Genomic DNA, 21205 nt, shown 5'->3' with positions numbered 1-21205 from the left:
CTGCGCAAGCCTAGTAGAAACTGTTTTGAACCATGATTGTGAGAACTCATATCTAACACCTGGGAAGTAGAGATTGTTATGGCTATGAATCCTGGGAATAAAACTCTAAGAAAGAATAACAAAAAATCCATTTTACACCCACTAAAATTCACCTTACTTACAGCAATTAAGAGATTATTTAGTAACTTTGGAGAAAAGAGTTTTGGTGGAATGATGAGGTTGGAGAAGAGTGAGAGGAGAGAAAATGGAGGCATCATTTGTAAACTACCTTCTCAAAGAGTTTAGCCACACAGGGCAAAAAAGATCAATGATGGTTACCAAGGATGGAAGGATCAAGTGATCTTAAATACTTTCCCTGCCTCAAGTTTCTCCCCACTTCAGTCTGTATTCCACATAGCTGCCAAATCAATTTCCCTTAAGCACATGTGACCCAGGCTTGTCTGGTATGTCCAGTTTGCCTAACATGGAGGCGCCCTTGATGGCATTTAGATCATGCCCCAGATTAACTGATGGGGTCTGCAGGGTTGGCAGCCTTTGATTGGCTATGTGCCTTTAAAACTGGAGGTCTCTTTTCACCTTTTTATTGTGTCCAGAAGGGAAAGATCACAGTTGGCCCATAGCATGGATACCGTGAATTGAACCAGTGAGAGAGGAAGTGAGAGGGAATGGGACCTGGACCCCTAGAAGGAAAAGACCATGTCTTTGCCCCTGAACTTTCCCACTCATTTCTACCTAGATACTCTCAACAATCCTTTTAACTGCCCTTTCACTATGGCTGTCTGATTGATGAGGTCTAGAAGTTTAGGGGTACTGGGACCCCAAAATCATGACACTCAGGTCCTGTCCATATGAATTGACCTAAGCCTTCTTTCAGCCAGAGACAAGATTTATTAAGGATCACCATATTGGCCAGACTTTTAAGGAATCTGAACATTTGTAAGCTATTGGCTAGGCTCTTAAGGAATCTGAACAACTTAATGGAGACAAGATGGACCTTATATACAGAAAGACTGTGGGAAACATCTAGGAAGGATCTTGATGGGAGTGACTGGGAGGTTGAGAATGGGGTCTAGATAGGGTCAAGGGTGGGAAGTAGCTAGGGGCCATGAGGAGGTAAGACAATGGAAGGGTAGGCTAGGTTAAGGGTAACAGAATTGGGAGATTGGGCATGGGTGATAACAAAAAGCCAATTGATGAGACTATAGCATCAGGGGAACACTAGAGACTTCCTTGATCAAGTGGGAGAATTCAAGGACTATCTTTTAAACAAATGGGACCCAAATTCTTTTTGGGGTAAGGGGCAGCTTGGGCCCATACCCCATCATGACCACTTAACTCCTTTCATTGTCTGCACCTGGGCCATGCCGTGAAGAGGGTTTCATTCAGTTTCAGAAGCTGAGACCTTTGCCACTAATAGTTTTATTGTTAAGCCCTTTTGTGAGATCACCCTTACCTCCCTTCCAAAGCCTCAGCCTAGCCTTTTAATCTTATTCAAATGCACCTTTGCCCCTGGCCCTAGAAAGAACCTGGCTTCAGTTTGTCTACCATCCCAGGAAAACCTTAAAGTTTTAGAAACTGCCTTATTTCCCTTTGAAAGCTCTCTTTATCTCCCTTTGAAAGCAAATTTCTACCTTCCAGTTCCCTTCATTATCTATTCTAATTGTCTGTTCAAATCTCTCAGACCTTCCAAATGGAACTCTCACCTGAACCCTTTTTCTCAACCACCTGCCCCTTCAACTGGCCTTACATTGTGGCTACACCCAATCTCCCTTCCATTGTTTTACTTTCCTGTGGCCCCTGGCCATTTCCCACCCTTAATCCTAGCTAGGCACCACGTGGTCCAGGACCCAGGAGTTCTGTTCACCCCAGCTTACTAGCCACTCCCATACAAATCTCCCTAGGCCCTGCTTCCCATCACTCCACACTACTTGGTCAGTCCTAGATCCCTCCCACAGTCTTTCTGTACTTAAGATTCACCTTTGCCCCCATTCAAACACTGAGCTGTTCTCACGCCTAGAGGCTGAGACCCTCATGCCCACTCCTTCTCACGGGTGTCACATGGCCTATTCACTCTAGCCCCCATTCGGATGCCAAGTTTTCTTCACGCCCAAAAGGCTGAGACTGTCTCATGCCCTCTAGTCCTCACGGGCATCACCTGGTCACCTGGTCACCTTAGCCCCCAGCCCCCATTTAGAAGCTGAGTTGTTCTCACACCTAGAGGCTGAGACCCTCATGTCCACTCGTCTTTATAGTCTTCACCTGGCTTAAGATCCACCTGGCCTCCCCCATTTAGATCACTGATGTTTGGGTTCCTTGGGAGTCTGGCCTATATGCTTTATCTTTAATAAACTTTTTCTCTGGCTGGAAAATTTGGGTTGAATTCATTCAGGCAGACTCAGTGCCGTGATCTTGGGGTGCCTCTGCACATAGGAGCACCCCAAAACCCCTACACCTCTTCACCAGGCTACTTGCCACTCCTTAATCCCATCCAGATCTTCTCACAGTCTTTTCTTGGCATCACAATACTTGGAATTTTGCCCACCTAACTGATGTTATAATAAAACATCACTACTCTGACTGAAAGTAAGCTTGAGTGGTTGAATTCTTTTGAGGCAGACTCCCCCTGTAACCCTGCATTTTGGGGTTCCCAGCACCCCAAACTGCAACAGGACTGCCTTCTCTTGCTCTCTTTTGCTCCCTATCTTACCCTGGCTGTGGGTGTGGGAGGGGTTGGTGTGGTTACTTCTGTTCTGTATTGTTTGTCCTCCTTAGTTGCAGGCCAAAAGTTATCCTTACAGGACCTGGGAATTCAAGCCATTATGACCTTGGAACTAGGAGAGATGCTGCAGTCAAGTAACTGAGAAAGGAAACCCTGAGATGCTAGGGTACCTAAGACTCAAGGCTGAGGAGGGTTGTTGACTAGAAACTGGGACTCTATAGGACCTGAGCTAATCTATGAACCTAATTCTCTTACCCTCCCCAGAGACTAAATTGGTACAGGAGGGGAGGAGTATTATGCTTCCCATGTGTTGAGGGGTATATTTGTATATTTGTGATTTTTCCTCTTGAAGTAAATATTTCTGTGTAAAGGTTAATCTATTAGTGACTTAATGAACTGGGGTGCAGAAGGCCCCTCCTCACATTTGGGAGAATACCCTTGGTGGACAGGAGCCATTTCCAGAGAGCCTGGACACCCCTCCAAACTCATTAAGGGTATTATTCAATACCACCTTTTACCTGAAGCCTTTCCTGACTTCCTTACCTTTACTGGTCATCTCTCTCAAACTACTTTTTATTTAACACTTTTGTATTCATTTGTATTCTCTTTATATTGATTCTATGTTGTGAAAATAATTATTAATAACCAATATCTTGGAGAGATTCAGAGTTCCTCCCCTCTCCCAAAGTCCTGACTTTTAAGTTTGGTTTTTCTTCAGAAGGACATTACAGAAAATGAGATTGCATTGACTCTTCTTACAATGGTCATCCCCAACCCAAGCATACAAGGAATTTAGTCTAAAGTAGGGAAAGCCATTGTGTTTTACTCAAACTTGGGCAGAGACAGTCTTTTGTCTAGATGGTCCAAGGCTGGGAGAGGTCTGGTATAGCTGGGGGTGGTCTGGTATATATATGTGTGTGTGTATATATATATATATATATATATATATATATATATATATATATATATATATACACACATACACATATATATATGTATTTTTTTTTTCTGTCCAGAAGTGAAATGATGATGGAGTGACATCAGCCCTTGTTGGAAGGACATATAAACTGTGCAGCCTGACCCCCAAGTAAGCTCAGTTTTTGACTGCCTTTCATATGCATGCCCACCTACTTTGAGAGAAATGAGAAATAAATGGGCATACAGCCTAATTCTGTTTGTCTTTCTTAGACTGAACTCTGGAGATTGACAATATATACTTATATGCCCTTGTCTCTATTTATTTTGTATATAAGCATATTTGTCCTTGCTGTCTCCTTTAGAATGTAATTTCTTTGTAAATAGGAGAGTTTCATTCATTGTGTTTGTATCCCTGGTATCTAACACAGTGCCTGTGACATAGTGGGTGCTTCATAAATACTTGCTGATTGACTGATGGTGCTTCCCCAATAGATAAGAGCAGGCACTAAAAGAACTGCATGGTACCTGAGATGTTAAAGATGTTAAAACACACACACACACACACAGGTGTGTGCACTCCTGCAGGCGCAGATATCTATGACCAAACCAATCAGGCCCTCCTCTGAAGTCCCTTCAAGGTAACCCTTTAAATAGGACCTAAATCTGGAGTGAAACTTAGATGCTATCCAATCCAAACCACTCCCTCCTCCTTACAGATGTGGAAACTGAGGGCCAAAGAAAATGAAGTGATTGGCCAGAGGCTGAGGAGGAATTTAAACTCAAGTTTTCCAACTTCCCCTCCAGCCATTTTCCATTGTATCATTGAATATAGGTCATTTAAGGCTTAAAATGCATTGTTTTGTTTTGTTTTCCAGACACCATAACTTAACTCCTGACAAAATGTTCAGTCCTATCTCTTTGTGAAGCCATCTGGGGTTTTCTTAGTAAAGATACTGAAGTGGTTTACCATTTCCTTCTCTAGTTGACTTTTTTTTTTTTTTAAACAGTGGTGGCACTGAGGCAAACAGGGTTAAGTGACATGCCCTGGGTCACAGAGCTAGTAAATGTCTGAGGCCAGATTTGAACTCAGGAAGATGAGTCTTCTTGACTTCAGGCCCTGCACTCTATCCACTGAGAAGCTTCCCTGCCCTACTGTCTTTCATACCATGGATAATAAATATTTACAAATATTAATAAATATTTGTTGAACTGAACAGCCCTGTGAGGTAAATAGTTAAAATATTTGTTTCCATTTAACATACATGGACACAGGACCATAGAAGGAAAATGATCCCCAAGGTCAAGCATCTCTAGTTATTCATTCATTAAACAAATGTATTGAGCATCTACACTCTAAGCAGGAAGCTTTCCACACTTGCCTGCCTTTCTCTGACAGAAATTCTGTCATTCCCCAAGTTACTGGTAGTTATTATTTAATGATAGCTTAAAATTATATGCTGCTTAGTTTAAATGTGCTCACACACATTGTCTTAGAGGAAAGTTAGGCAAAAATGAAGAGAGCAATCCTATCTTATCGCTTAAGTTTGTTAGGTGCTGTGGTAGAGACAAAGATTAGATAAGTATAACTTCTACTTCTCAAGATAAATTCTTTGGAGGAATACAAAACAAAGGGAGCCACCTTTTTAATCTTTTTAATACGTACAGTTAAGGTTCCATAGTAATATTCAACTCTTGCGAAGCACACAAAAGGATAATCCAAACATTCCACCACGGGAACCTGATCAAAGGAAAAGATTCTATTGAGCAGAGCCCATACCTGCTGCAAGAGTGCGGTGGTAAATGGCTCCTCCCCGTACCTACTGACCCTGGGTTCCAGACACCAACCCATTGGCCCTAGTCCTTTCCCTTTCTTTTACCCCATTGCTCCTCCCAGCCCTTGCCCGTCCTACCTAAATCTTTTTCTCCCCTTAACTCTTCCTCCTTTCTGGGAAGTGGAGTTCTGAAGCCACTGAGAAATAGAAGCTTTAAGTGCAAGTAGGTATAAAAACCTAGGTGGAACAGGTCATACTTGTTTTTCGTTTTATTTTTTAAAGAGGGTTTTCAAATTGGCTATTATCTCCTTCCTAGTTTTCTCTTCGCCAAACTGTCGCAAATCCCTGGAGTGGAGAGGCGGATCAGCCCGCCGTATTATAAAGTGAATCAGTGGTGTGTCTACGAAATTTGCCCGACTTAAAATAAATAGGGAGGGGGGAAGGAAAGGTGTGGGAAAGATTTTAGCATCCTAGATTTAGAGCTGGAAGGGAGAGGTATGTATCGAATCGAACTGAGTATGTGACCAGTGTAACAAATAGTTCTTTCACCCAGGACTATTTACTGGCCAGGAAGTTTAGACAGAGGTCAGGTGTGTCCCTGTGCCTTTATCTGCTCCAGGTATGCAGATCTCAGGGGACCTTCCCTTCTTTTGGGAGGCGGAGCTGAGCAGAGCCTTAACAAGAGCAGAGGAAACTTTTTCCTCTTCCTTTCTGCATATTTTGGGACTGTGGAAGGGGTTCTGGGAGTCACAAGTAAGTACAGGTCATTGGGCAGTGAATATTAGAATATTAACTTGACTCAGCAGAAGGTTGTGTGCACCGGTGTAGAGCTTGAGAGCTAATTCCCTTTGAGTTCTTTATATTGATGATTACGATATTGTTTCTCAACCTTTTGAAATCATTCTCAAACTGTAAACTTTGAGCATGTGAAAAGCTTCCCAAACTATGCAGAATTCCAGGATCCATGGTGTGCTTAACTTCTTTTTTTTTCTTTTTTTTTTTTGTGGGCTTAACTTCTTGGGGGGAGAGAATAATTAATGTTTTGAACACTAATGCTTTATTTGCAATGAGTTTATATGAGACTTTGCTTTCCTTCATGAAATGTTGGCTAATAACTCCCTAACTATTCTTTAGTTACATTTCTCTCCTATATTATTATTATTATCATCATTATGATTATTGGCCTTCATGTCTCAAAGCTTTCACAGAACCCTAGGATTTTTAAAGCTGGAAGGGGTTTAAGAAGTTACTTGGTTCTCTCTCCCAATAGATTGTAAGCTTCTTGAAAGCAGGTATATGTCAAATTTAGTCTCCTATCCACTGGAGCTCAGAGGGATGAAGTCATAGACACAGAATATCAGTTGGAAGTGCTCTAGTTCAACTGTCTGATTTTAAAGGTTTCCTGGTTTGATTTCAAGTTCAGTAGGTTCTTTTGACTTCTTAGTCCAACACCTTTTTTTTTTTTTTTAAGTCTGTTCCAGGCTACCTCTCTGACTTTCCCAATTCACTTTGCCTTATTGTAAACTGTAATAACTTGAGTGTTGCGTTGGCATTAACCATAGGGCAGGATTTGGGGAAATATAAAAATAAGCCTCAGTTTCCTTTGTCTGAAAAATGTGGGGCTCAAACTAAGATCTCTCAGCTCTGACTTGATGTAATTCTGTCATTGAGTCATTAAGATAGCTATAAAGTACATAGTGTTGGCTTTATACATATCATGGTCTAACTAAATCTAGTACTTACCTTCCAATGTGCTAGAATTAATGGTTCTTTTGATAAGGAGATATGAACTTCCCTTACCAGGATGAACATCAGAAAATGGTTATTCTGGTGGGATTTATTCTGTTGTCATAATTATTCTATGCTGATTTTGTTGAAGCAACAGAATCAAGATGTTTTTGTTTGCTTTGCTTATCTTTATCTTTTTTTGCTTTTGCCTTGTAACATACCCATTTAGAAAGCTTGCTTTTGTATGTATTTGGGCTGATAAATAAGAAAATGCTTGCATTGATGATGACTTACTCAAAATGTGTGCTTATATAGTTCAGGGAAATCACAGGTTACTGGTTTAAAGTGGTATTTACTCTGCTGTTCTGTCCTTTATTGAAATGTTTGGGAGGGTGACTAACTACTAAAGTGTTTTCAAATTACTGTGTTGGAGGTTAAAACAACCAAAGCAAGTTATGGCTTCCATCCTGTTTGTCATGTTTAAATTTATTAAGTGGGAAGGGCAGCTTGGTGGCAATGAGTTCATGCTTATTTAAGGAACCTTTCTGTAACAGCAACATGTACACTGTCCCTTTTTTTCTGAATGCAGATTTAAAACAAAAACAAAACAAAACAAACCCTTCCCTACCATGATTTTGAACTGTTGGTTTTATTTAAAGCAGTTTTCACACGCAAGAGATTCCACTAAATAGCTTTGGTTTCTCAATATGGGAGAGCTGATATAGGTTGAAAGGAAGCTTGTGATAGAGGCTGGAAGGTGTAGTGGGAAACAAACAGATTTGCATTTCAAAGGCATGGCTTCAAATCCTTCCTCTTTTACTGTGCTGGCTGTGTGATCATGATCTTGGATCTTGGTTTCATTGTCTCCAGAAAGAAACTTTTGAAATAAATGAACTCTTAGGGCTCCTTCCAACTCTGAAACACTGGTTCTAATTCTTTTTGTTCCATGGGCCATGTTCTGTTGACAGCTGTTGCTCACTTTGCCCATGTTTATAGGTAGTCTTAGCTATGTATTTTTTTAAATTAAATTTTATTTTCAGAGTCACCTTTTTTTTTACTTCTCAACCACCCTACCCCTTGAGAAAACAAGAGAAACAAAATAGCTATTACAGACATGTGCTATACATCTTTTAGATAGTCAAGTCATGAACTATAATCATGGAAACAGTTCCTGCAACTCAAAACCAGAGAATGTTGAATTCTTAATTACATAAACACAGTGTTTGGTATTATTACTTTCTTGGAGAAAACTCCAGTTCTACAGACTTCTAGCCATGGAAAAGAATCTAAGCTCTAAAACTTTCAACTCCTATAAGCTAAGACCATATCTAGAACATTCTAAGTAGATGAGAATTTATCCATTTAAAATAGATTATGTTATCATTTTCCCCAAAGACAATTACATAACCTGCCTAGATCACCCATCTGAATGTTTCACAATCCCCAAAAGTTTGCAAATTCTTTTTTTTAAATGCTATTAAAGTTTAAATCCAATACTTGTCTGGTTTTCAATAGAGATGGAAAATAGCTGGTCACAAGATCTTCTGGATAAATTGGGTGGCAGCATGACATACCAGAAAATACTGGACTGGAAATTAGGCATCCTAGATTTTATTCCTTGTTCGACTCTTTTGTAGTATATGAACTTGAGCCAGTCACTTGTTCTTTTTGAATCAGTTTCTTCATCTGGTAAATGGGGATGATGATGATGATGATGATGATGATGATGATGATGATAGTAACATTTATATAGCACTTACTATGTATCAAGCACTAAGTGCTTTAGCAATATTGTCTCATTTTTAGTCCTCACAACAACCCTGGAAAATAAGTGCTGTTATAATCCTCATTTTACAGTTGAGGAAACTGTAGGAAACAGGACAAGTGACTTGCTCAAGATCACACAGCTACTAAGTGTCTTAGGTGGGATCTGCCTTGTACTATTTTTCCCATCTTACAGGGTTGTTGAAAAAATCAAATGAAAATGATGCTCAAGAAGTGCTTTGAAGCGCTAAGCAAATGCAAGATAATTGTCTTATTTGAAGACTATTAGTCATCTCTCAGGTTCATTTTCCCTACAGTCCTACTATGAATAACTATAGTCTAAAATATTTTCTCATTCTTTGTTTTCAAACCATTAGTAACAACATGTATTTTCCTCTAAGTTCTGTCCAAGTTGCCTTGGTCCTCCTGAGATGTGGAATCCAACCAATGCCTTGATCATTATAAGAGGCTCATAAGACACTTTCTTTTGCATATCCTTATGTTTCTGTTCTCTTTTTCTTTTTTAAACAATGTTACTGGGTGTGACAATGTGATGAAGTGGAAATAATGAGGAATTGGAGTCAGGAGATGGGGGTTCAACTTTTGACACTGCTGTTAACTTATTATTCACAGAACTTTAGACAAGTGTCTTCACATCTCTGAGTTTCAGTTTCCTCATCTGTAAAATGAGGGGGATTGACTAGATGATATCTAAAGCCCCTTCAGATCTAAGTCATATGACTGATCATTTGTATTCATTTTGTGGGTCACTGTTTCTGCTTATATTGTTTTCACTTATATTTACAAGTAACTAGTTATTTTCTATAATGGATTTGTGTAGTTTGTTCTTTGCTCCAAGAGTGCTCCTCTGATCTTGTTCAAACACAGCTTTATTTGATTCATTTCTAACCACTTCACCAATTTACTATTCCCAACTCCTGATAAGTCTTTATTTTCAATCATGGCATTTAGAGCTGAAAAGAGACCTTAGAGATAACGTTGCCCAACTCTCTCATTTTGTAAAGGGAAAACTGGTAAGCCAAAAAGGGAAATAGGTAACTCACCCAGTCCTACAAATATTAGAGTGGAAGAACAGATTAAAATCTGACTTCAAATCGAGGGCTCTTTTTACTGTATTGTGATGATTCTCTCCTGAGCAGGCTTGATCTTGGGGATTGCTGGTGTTGAACCTGCAGGGATTAGCCAATAGTGCCATTTCCTTTTCCACTTAAGAAACCAAGCCATGTGCTTTGGATTGGACTCAGTTAAAAATAGGATGAGAATGAACTGGGTGCAGTAAAAAGCACACAGGATTTGGAATCAGTCTACCTGCATTTGAATCCCAATTCTCCCACCTAGTACCATTGTAACTCTGGTCAATTACTTAATTTCTCTAAGCTTTCGATCTTCTATTGTAAAATGAAGGGGCTGTACCAGATGACTATAAGATCTTTTTAGCTCTAAATCTACAATCCTATGAAAGTCATTGTAAAAGGCGTTTCATAATTCTCTGCCTTCTTAAATGGTGTTATGAATATAATAGGGTTTTTTTATGATTTTGGGTCATTATTACTGATATATATTATTGCACTCTATAGTGAGGCCGTTAGGGATTTTTAATTAAGACACGTGGCAGCTATTTCCCCCCTAAAACAATAGAACAATCCTCTACTTGGTGTTTCTTTGTTCACAACCTTGCTGTTATATGGGCATAATGGAGTTCCATCACAAATCTATATTTTCAACTGTTTTTTTCTAACTAGTTCTTTTTTCTTTAAAAAGCAAAGAATAACAATAACAGCAAACCAGCCCTTAGGAGTGGAAATAATACTGGGTTTGAAGTAAAAATATCTGGGGTCAAATACTGGCTTCAACCCTCTGACCTTGGGAAATCATGACTTTTCTGGGTTTTGTTTTCCTTCTGTGTAAAATGAAGAGATTGGATTAGATGTCTCTATAGTCTCTTCTAGATCTAATATTGTGTGATTTTCTTAACCAAGAGGCTAGTCACCTGATTCTACTTCTAATCTCTTCTACCCTTTCTGCAGTCCACTGATTTCTTTTCTGTCTCTGTTTTTTGTTTTTTGTTTTTTTTCATTTCTAGATTTGAGCTGTTTCAGATGTTTCAGGTTGCCAAAAAAAGTTGATCTCTGGCTAACTGAGGTATCACTGTGTTATTCTTTCTGCTTCATTGTTTTAAGTTCCCATTTCTAAACCACATGATAATAGGATTGAGAGCTAAAAGTTTCTTTAGAGACTCTCATCTAATGCCCCTCATTTTATAGATGAGGTCTAAGGTCCATAAGGATTATGACCATGACTATTGCCATATAGCTAATGTGTAAGCATTAGAGGCAGGGTTCTAACCCAGGTATTTCCTCATTCTGGGTTCAAGTTTATTTCTGCTATAATAATCTATCTCTAATGAAGAGACTAATTTTACCTCTTCCACATAGCTAATTGTACTGAAGTTTTTTATGAGGGAATAAATTTATGAAGTGGGATGAAAAGGCATAGGTAAGTTGAGATATTCATTTTTATATATGAGTAGTACAATATTAAGAAAAAGTTATTGATGTATACCACCTCAATAGAGCAACTAGGTGACATAATGGATAGAGTGCAGGGCCTGGAGTCAGGAAGACTCATCTTCCTGAATTCAAATCTGACTTCAGATACTTACTAGCTGTGTGACCCAAAACAAGTCACTTAACCCTATTTGTCTCAGTTTCCTTATCTGTAAAATGTGCTGGAGAAGGAAATGGCAAACCACTCCATTATTTTTGTCAAGAAAACCCCAAATGAAGTCATGAAGAGTTGGATACAACTGAAAATATTCAACAATAGCATCTCAGTAGCACTGAGCTATAATTCCCACTCTCATGGGTGGACCTGGTAGCAGAGGGAAATTTACTTCTCATCTTAAGATTTGAGCATGAGGTATTCTTAAGGAACTGTTACTCCTAAGTCCCCATCCAGTGTATTTCCCAATGTTGACTGACCATTTTACATCAATTAGGTTTTATTTATTTGTTTGTTTATTTTTTTTTAATAGAAGGGTATTTACTGAGAAGGCATAGAAAGGATAGGAGATACAAAACTATCCCCCCAAACCAAGGGGTTCATTCTTCTCTTGTGCACATAAGATCATTGAGGTTAATGAGCTTAAACTTAGAAGTGAGATACATATCCAGAGAACACATGGGGCAGAAGAGTTCCTCATGACTCCAAGCCCTGGCCATCCTTTTCTCCTTGTTGGAGAATACCAAGTTCACTCAGAGGCCATCAGAAAAAAGCAAGTAAGATCATCCATCCTAAAACTTGTATTTACATTCAATTCTAGCTCAGCCTCTCCTACATTGTAATTTCTCCCTATGCCTTAACCAAAGAGAAGACTTTTTGTCACTCAATAATCCCAGCCCCTTCTCAGTCACTCCATGATTAGAAGGTTAACCAAGGTACCAAGTTGTCAATTGAAAGCAGACAGGGGATATTGCATATGTTCTGTAAAACTCACTGGGAAGGGCAAATCTTAGCATATTCCTAGGATTGGACCTTCATTAGACACTTCCCCTATTGCAAATGTATAGAAATGTTCTAGCATCTGTTAATCATAAATAAGTGGTTCTCAAAATAACTCCTGGAGGACCTCTATTCAAATCCCCCCTCTGCCACTTACTATCTGTGAATTCTTGGGTAAATCACTTAGCCTCTCTGTACCTCAGTTTCCTCAATTGTAAAATGAAGGGCTTGCATTAGATGTCCTCTGAGACCCCTCAGTCCTAAATTTATTATCCTATATATGACAGCTGGAATGAAAGAATATAAAATATATCAGTTAGAAATAATTTTTGTTAGTAGAATGCCCCTTCCTCCAAGTCTCTCTCTGCATATCATTTGACTACCTTTGTACTTTCCACAGCATTCTGAAATTTCTTTGATTTTTTTCCCCAATGACTTTTCAGTACATGATATAAATAAATATGAAATCCAGTCATATCATGCAGCTGCTCTTGCTCAAATACAAACTACGTAAACATGCAATGTGCTTTTTATTTCCAAGATTAATTTTCCCCCAAGCTATTACCATTTAGCATCCCTTGAAATCTATATTTTTGTGCTCCTGTGCTAAACTCAAAAAAGAAAGAAAACAGCTTTTCCAAGCACTGACTACATCATTTAGTTGTTACTCAGCTCTAGCAGCTCAAAGAATTGCTCAGATGAATGTGACGGGATGGCTTCTGACAGAATGTGCTCTGGTGGGGGGGAAGACTTTGCAAAAACAGTTGGATGATTTCAGTTCCTATTGGATCTCAGAGTGAATTCCACATGCTGCATTTACAGCAGTTAGCATGAATAAATTAAGAGCCAAAAAAAATACATTTCCTCTTATCCTTAGCACAAGATAATTGCTCTAAATTGGGCTATTTCACCAAAGAATAAAATGTGCTACAGGAATACCTTTCCTAATGCAGAAAGTGATTATTTTTCCTCCTTACCCCTACTACTTCATGAAAAGAAGCATAAAACAAAATGGGGGAAAAAAATGAATGAAAAGTCACTGTAGCCTGGGATACCTATTTTCATGTTTATTATACAGGTCAACACAAATACTCAAATAGATCTGTGAATGCATGGATATGGATGTTCCTTTCAGTGATGTAGCTCACAGTGCATCTATACCCATTCATCCCAAGAGTCATGGCCTTCCATTATTTATATCCAACCAACCTGCTTGGAGCCACCCTTGCTTTCTCTTAATATTACAAGAGTATGAGTGGAGCACATGGACTGCAGACATATCAATTATCCTTCACTCAACACATACCAATCTCATCATCTTTTTTGATCCTACATGCTTTTGCAACATTCTTAGCCTCAGCTTTTCTTTGTAGTTCCTTATTTGTTATGTGTTGAGATGTGCATCATGAGGTTTTCAATTGCCTTAAGTTGTACTTAAGTTAAGAATTTTTAATTCTTTAGAGAACGTATGTAGAGATGTAGTATTCCATCATTTAGGTGTCCTAAAACATCTGACCACTTGATCTATTAATAAGTATCATTCAGAATGCTGATGGGGAAAGTATCAATTGTATTATATAGTTGCTTTACAAAACAAAAGACTATATATGACTCATTTATTCAATGACTAATTTAAATGTCATTATGATGTCTCTTTCCAGACAGGATGAGTTATTATGCCAATATCTCAACTAAATTTTTTTTCTCTTTTTTGGTGAAGCAATTGGGGTTAAGTGACTTGCCCAGGGTCACACAGCTAGTAAGCATCAAGTGTCTGAGGCCAGATTTGAACTCAGATCCTCCTGATTGGAAGCTGGGAGCTCCATCTACTGTGCCACTTAGCTGCTCCTCTAAACTAATTTAAAAGGCTAAAATGAAGATTGTATTTAATCATATTGTTTTCTATCTTGTATAGTGCTTCTTTTCCTAAGTGCTTGCACATCCATAGTCTCATTTGAGTCTCATAACAACCTTGAGAAGCAGAAATCACCCCCATTTTGTAGATGAAGAAATGGTGGCTAAAAAGATTAAATTTATCAGACAACAAGTATTTATTAAATATCTATTGCATGCCAGACTGTGCTGAGGATGTAAGTATAAAGAATAAGATAATCTCTACTCACAGTGAGTTTATATTCTAATGGAGGAAAAACAATTACGTATAAAATACTTACAGCATAAATATAAAGTTACTAAATACAAATGTTTGCACAATAGATAAATACAAGATAGTTTGGGAGAGAGGGCACTAAATAGTTTACTTGAGTTCTCACAGTTGGCTGGATCCTTGATAAGAAACCTTGTCTCTGGACTTATAGTCTATTGTGCCCTTTTTCTCTCTTCTACCTTGGTATTATGGGGACCTTTCCTGCTATTCTTTATATATCTCTCATTGACACATTACAAATTATTTGAAGTATAAAGACCAAGGATACATTGGAGATTAGAATTTTCTAAAAATTAGCTAGCTAATCTTTTGCCATACAATTCAGAGACATGTTTTAAAAATTAATTTCTCAAGGTAAATGAATTAATTTTAATCCAAAATAACCAGATTAAAATCATTTTCTTATTACATACCTCATGGAAAACTTTTCACCACTCTTCAGAAATTGTATTAGCTTATCTTATCTTTGCAAACCTATTTCATTGTTCCTTTTTTTAAAAATTCAAGGTCCTTTCATACGACTCAATTTGTTGGCCTCGTTAGAAGGCAGATAATCTCTACTCTGCTGAGGTGTAGTAAGAAGAAAGAATGCTGGGCTTGGAGTACTCCTTGTGGTGATCCTGGCTTGTCTAGTTCTGTGATGATAAATCACTTCACTCCCTCTAAACTTCAATTTTTATATCTTAAAATGGGCATAATAACCATCATGCTAACTCAGGGTTTGTTCTGAGAAAAGTTATTTTGTAAATCTGGAAGCTCTAGACAAGGAGTTTTTAACTTTGTATCCTGGTCCCCTTTAGCAGTCTGGTAAAACCTATGGACCTTTTCTCAGATTGTTTTTAAATGGATAAAACAAAATATATAAAATTATAAAGGGAACCATTTATTTTGACATTGTTGTTTGTTATTGTTCAGTTGTTTGAGTTGTCTACAACTCTTCATGACCCCATTTGGGGTTTTCTTGGCAAAGATACTGGAGGGGTTTGCCATTTCCTTCTCCAGCTAATTTTATAGATGAGGAACTAAGGCAAATAGGGTTAAGTGACTTACCCAGGATCACATAGCTAATAAATGTCTGAGGCAAGATTTGAACTTAGGAAGTTGTATGAGTCTTCCTGACTCTAGGCCCAGTGCTCTATCCACTGCAACACCTACCTGCCCTAATTTTGAAATGCATTTATCAAAATATTAAAAACAACAAAGTTCACAGAGCCCAGATTAAGAACCTCTGCCCTAGAGAAACATGATTTATTGTTAACTCTCATCATTTGCATATAAAGTGGAAACATGGCTATGGACTAAGCTAGGGAAATGCAGAAGAAGGTAAAGGTAGGGAGTATTCCATTGTTTCGTGCTTCTGTCTCAGGTAGTTTGCACAAGGACAGGCCCATAGACAGCAGGATGAGCCTACAATTCTCTCAGGTGAACATGTCATTGGCACTAATTTTATTACTTATATCATAAGTACTAGAGACAAAATTCAAATAATTTCATTGCATTCACTGATTTAGCCTTAACGTTTTCAAAGTACATTTTTTCTACTCTGAATGCTTGATGGGGTTCTGTCTTAGGAACACTTTAAAAATTTAAGTTACTCAGCTTGAGGTTTGGCAGTTATCCTCTCCATTAAAAAAGAAACCAAATATTTATGGAGAATTTGCTTGATCTTTGACATCAAGATTCTTAGAAAACTGCTGTGTGTTCAGATACTGTTCATGTCTTCAAATGTATGTAGTTTCATTGGAATCTCCCATATTTTTCTGAAGCAGCCATAAGAGATTGTAATAGCCAGGCTGTTACTGTCTTCCCTATATCCACCTAATGTATAACCTTTGGTGTAGAGTGAAGTAATGGCAGAACCTTATTAGCACAGTAGTAGATCCACATTAAAGGCTCTCAGTGTTTAGAGAGAAATGTACCATATATCAGTACAGACAAGTGATATGATTTAACCAGCAATGTAACTCAATCATTGGGCTGCCTAAGATATTTTTAAGAAATGAATTTAAAAAAAAGTACAGCAAAGCTTGATAAAAGTACTTATGGTAGGATTAATCTAGTTAAGTCAGATAATTGTCTGATGGCTGAGAACATTGTATGAGAAGACAATAGATAGGATAATTTATTATATGATAGATATAAAGGTGGAAAATACCTCAGAGCTTATCTAGGACAGTCTTTCTAAGTCAAGCAGATGAATGTACTTAGCCCTTAGCTCCAAGCTTTATGATCTACAAGTATCTAAGTCTGGATCCAAATTTCTAAATGGAAATTTTTTCCCCACCCCTGTTTATGAAAGAGGCTATGACCTTTGCTACAGCAGGATGTTTGCAGTGGGGGGCTCTCAACTGTGGAATTTGCTTCCTCTCTTGGCCTAACATATCCCTAGTTAAATAGCTTTGAAAATCAGAAAACTTCTATCTTTTGTCCAACTGACTAATATAGCCCACCATATAATTTTAAATTAAATGATATTTTTGTGTATTTTAATGAAAATCCAGACCTACAACCTTTGAGCACTTGTATAGAAGAGCTTAAAAAATAAAAACAAAAAAGGATAGTTATACTTTTTATCCAGTTTTTTATTGAGTTCTATTTTATGTCACTTTCATTTCCAGATACACCCCATCTCCATAAGAGCTTTCCCTTGTAACCAAAAAACAAACATGTAAAAGAAACAGTGACTACATGTAATGCAATATGTCACACCCATAGCATCCTCCATTTAGCAACTGATCTTTTTTCCCTTTCTTTTTTGTTACTTCCAAAGAAAGTTTTACAAAATCGAATAGGTACCTGAAAAACCCCCTCTAGAGCAACTTTTGAATTTCCTTCAACCCAGAGGTGGCTGACTGCTGCTCCCTTCAAATCTCTAGGCATCATCCTGAAGGGCTTGGTATATTTTCTAGTACTATAAGCTCCTGATTCCCTACTAATGTACTGACATAAGTTGATAACAATTAGCCAGCCATAGTTAATTAGTTTTTAGAAATGTTTAGTAAGAATTGCTGATAGAAAAACTTTCTTCAAAAAGTCTTCAGCACACTCTCTAACAAGAACATATAGAGTTCAGGGGAAAGTTGGCTCAATCTTTGAGAGCACATTTAACAGGGTAACTCACAGTCCCAACTTAGGTGGAAATCCTTTTCCCCTTTGCTGAGTAACTCTGAGTTGTGTGTGGTTCTATGCTGGTCCACAAAGTTGAGACCCCTGTAGAACCCTGAAATTACACTTATCTCTACATATCTAATTTATCTTCTCTCAGTTCCTAGATGGATATGTTGTTTGTTACTGTGCCAGTCTTAATGATGACATAGTTAATAAAAGGGGAGGGAGAAATGAGACACTCTGAGGTCACCCTCTTCCCCAACCCCTTGTAGTCCCATGGTACAGGTAGAGGGGATGGGGCATGGGTTTAGAGTACTTGTCTACTCAAAATACTACAGAAGCTTGATTTGCAAATCAATTTATGGCATAATGATCTTGCTGGAACTTTCTTCTCATGTAGAGAGACACAGATGTATGTCTGATTCTTTCAGCCAATTCCAATTCATTTCATCTAATTTCATCCAAAGCCTGAAAATACTTTAACTCCTTGCTCCTAGTTTACTCTTTGATTGATTAATTAAATGTAGGTATCTAATTTAAAAAAAAAACCCGGTTAAATAGGCATTCTCACCCAAGAAAGATATCAGGGTATAGGAGCAACTTGATTATAACATTAATTTAGGTTGGGGTTGTGAAACACCTCCTTGCATCTGAAATGAGAAAGCTCTAGTCTTGTACCATAATTTGTTGAGTAATTTTCAATTTGAGAAGTACACCCTTAGTTTCCAGATAAGCATATTTCTTACAAGAAATCTTTTTTTTTCCTTCTATTTTTTTTTCAGTGAGGAGTAGAATGGGATGGAGAGAAAATGAAAGCTTGTTAATTTTTAAAATTCCTTAAAAGAAAATTTTAGTCTTTATCCTAAACCATGGAGGCAAAAAGCTCATTTCTTCTATCTTTTTTCTATAACAAGGGCCATGATTAGATCACATATAATTTTATTTTTTTATTTTTAAACTTATTTATTTTGTTTATTTAAAAAACCAAAAGCAACTGCATGTATATATATATATGTCTTGCTCAGCCTAACTATTCAAATATAGGTCATGCCACTTCATTCTTTTGACTTAAAACTCAGAAAACAAAATACATTAGTTACTCATAATGCAAATTTTAGCTGAGGTTCCCAAAGTGGGAGATACTGCCTTCTGGGGGGTGTTAGAACAATGGGGGAGGGGGTGTGGTAGTAGCCTTGGGTGCAATTGGGGGGACATTGAATAAAAATAATGGGGTGGTAGAAGCGTAAGGAAAGAAGATAAGAAAATTTTGAAAAACTGTACATGTTTTATCTGTTGTGTAACAGAGTTAAAGTCATAGTGATTTCATTTTTTCCAAATAAACACACAAAATGCAAGTTATAACTGATCAGTGGTCAAGTCCACTTACAGGTCTTAACAAGCAAGTGTTGGCAGGCAAGAGTTTAATGACTTGTTTAGCATAGGATATTGCACAGTTACATGATGGTTACGTGACACAATATTGCATCAAAATTTCAATGCAGGAAAAACCCCACTAATTTACAATAAATTATTAAATTTAAGATGTGTCATTTTAGAAATATATATATTTTTGAAATGATGCAAATTTTAAAAAAACAAACTCAACAACCTTAAAGGGTTAAAGAAAGTAGATTTCCAGGCAGATGCTAAGTAATTTTTTTTTAAAAAGGAGGTGGTAGGTCAGATAAGTTTGGGAACCTCTGTTTCAGAATATTGATGTAGATGTACAACAAAATGTGAGTATTATAGACTTACGATTAAGCACTTAGTCCATTTCCTATAAGAGTCAGTTTTACTGACTCCTATGAATTCTGTATCTTCTCCCCTTCCTAGCAGTAAGTGGTAGAAATTGAACTTACCTTCTTGCTGAGTTTTTGCTCTCTATTTCCAACATTCAGAACAAGTCAATTATATATTAGTAATTATATTCTGATTGCTTCTTACCAAACCTTTTACTTGGCCACTAATAGAATATGAAATTTAAAAAATCACGTAACGCAAGGCAAGACAAAAAGAGAATAAGAAACTCAAAACCAAAGGAACAATCCCTCCTTCTCTTGTAAGAAAGTCCGACAATGAAAGTATTCGAAGTTTTGAGATAGAAAGGACCTTTAGAGATCATCTTATGAAATCCAATACTTTCAGTTTTATAGATGAAGAAACTGAAGCCCAAAGACAGTAACTTGCTTAAAGTCACATAGTTTCTAAATGGTAGAATTGAGATTTGAACCCAGGTCAGCCTCTGACTCAAACTTTATTTTCTCTATTTCTTTTATCTGACTGTAAAAATATAAGGCTGGAAATTTTGCTGACTTCTATTTTTTTCTTAGACTGGCAAAGATGCAATTGAATGAATTAACACTATTTTTAAAGGAAAAATTTTAGATTCTGTTTGTGTATCAGTATCCGTCTACCCTCAGTTGACTTCAGATAATTTCTGCCCCAGTTTCCCCATTATAAAAGAGGGTATATAGTCCTCAAAAGATTTTAAGGTTTTCAGGTATTTGGCATCACTAGGGCTTCCTAGTCAACTTAGGCTAAGATGAAATGAGAAGTCTAATTTGATGAAGTCCTGAGAAATGGATTTAAGCCTTAATAAGGAGGTAGGTATGGAAAAGTAAAGTTTCAATATAGTTGTACCTTACTTTAAGGGAAATTTTTTTTTTATAAAATTAGGATTTATAGAATAGCAAAATAGAAAAGTTATTTATTTTGAAGAATATTTGGAATTTAGTCAATTATTTAAAAAATTTCACAAAACCCCCTAGAGGATTTAAAATATGATTTCATTACTCAAAAAATCAATTGATAGCATTTTAAGGGCCTCAAGAGAAAAATGGGAAACCTCTCTAGTGTCTTTGCCAAGAAAACCCCAAATTGAGTCATGAAGAGTTGAACAGAAGAGGGGCGGAGCCAAGATGGCAGAGGGAAAGCAGTGACTTGCTTGAGCTTTCCCTACAAACCCCTTCAAATACTTATAAAAAGTGGCTCTAAACAAATTCTAAAGCAGCAGAACCCACAAAAAGACAGAGTGAAACAAATTTTCAGCCAAAGACAACCTCGATGGTTGATCAGAAAGGTATATCACGCCGGGCAAGGAGAGGAGCGCAGTTCGGCGTGGGCGCGCAGGCCGCAGCGACCTTGGAGCAGGCCTCAGAGAACTGAATCTCTGACAACTGTGGCGGTTTCCAGATTTCTCAACCCATGAACACCAAAGACAACTTGGAAGGTCAGTGGGAAAAGTCTTTGACTGTGGTGAGAGAGGAGCTAGGTCTCAGCCACAAGTCTTGAGTATGGCCCAGGGCCTCGGCTGTTTCCTGAGCTTCTGGCCCACAGACTGAGGGGGAATCCAGTGGCTGATCAAAGGGGGATTGCAGGGATCTCTTTGCCAGTGCTGAGGCAGGAATCTCTTGCTTTACCAGTGGTTGGATCTGGGTCACAGTTCTGAGGGGCGGTCTTTGGGTGAGGAGGAGTGCTGACTTGGTGGAGCTTGTTGTGGGGGTGGAG

The 21205-nt window shown here is 37.9% G+C and overlaps 1 protein-coding gene across 3 annotated transcripts in view; it reads left to right on the top strand.

Annotated features, from left to right (window-relative positions):
- Positions 1-5559: 5559 nt before the first annotated feature.
- The window catches only part of SH3YL1 (SH3 and SYLF domain containing 1), a 59745-nt gene continuing 44099 nt past the window's right edge, over positions 5560-21205 (top strand). The window contains exon 1 of one of the 3 annotated variants that reach the window (XM_027840379.1): positions 5560-5632. In XM_027840379.1, coding sequence (XP_027696180.1) covers position 5632 — 1 coding nt within the window. In that variant the 5' untranslated portion in view covers positions 5560-5631. Of the gene's footprint in view, positions 5633-6077; positions 6163-21205 lie in introns of those variants that run through there. The other 2 variants (XM_027840382.1, XM_027840380.1) reach the window with 2 other exon arrangements.

The sequence above is a fragment of the Vombatus ursinus genome, unplaced genomic scaffold (assembly GCF_900497805.2).
Source record: "Vombatus ursinus unplaced genomic scaffold, bare-nosed wombat genome assembly UNPS02014841.1, whole genome shotgun sequence".
Classification (NCBI taxonomy): domain Eukaryota; kingdom Metazoa; phylum Chordata; class Mammalia; order Diprotodontia; family Vombatidae; genus Vombatus; species Vombatus ursinus.
This window is presented reverse-complemented; position numbering and strand designations above follow the sequence as displayed.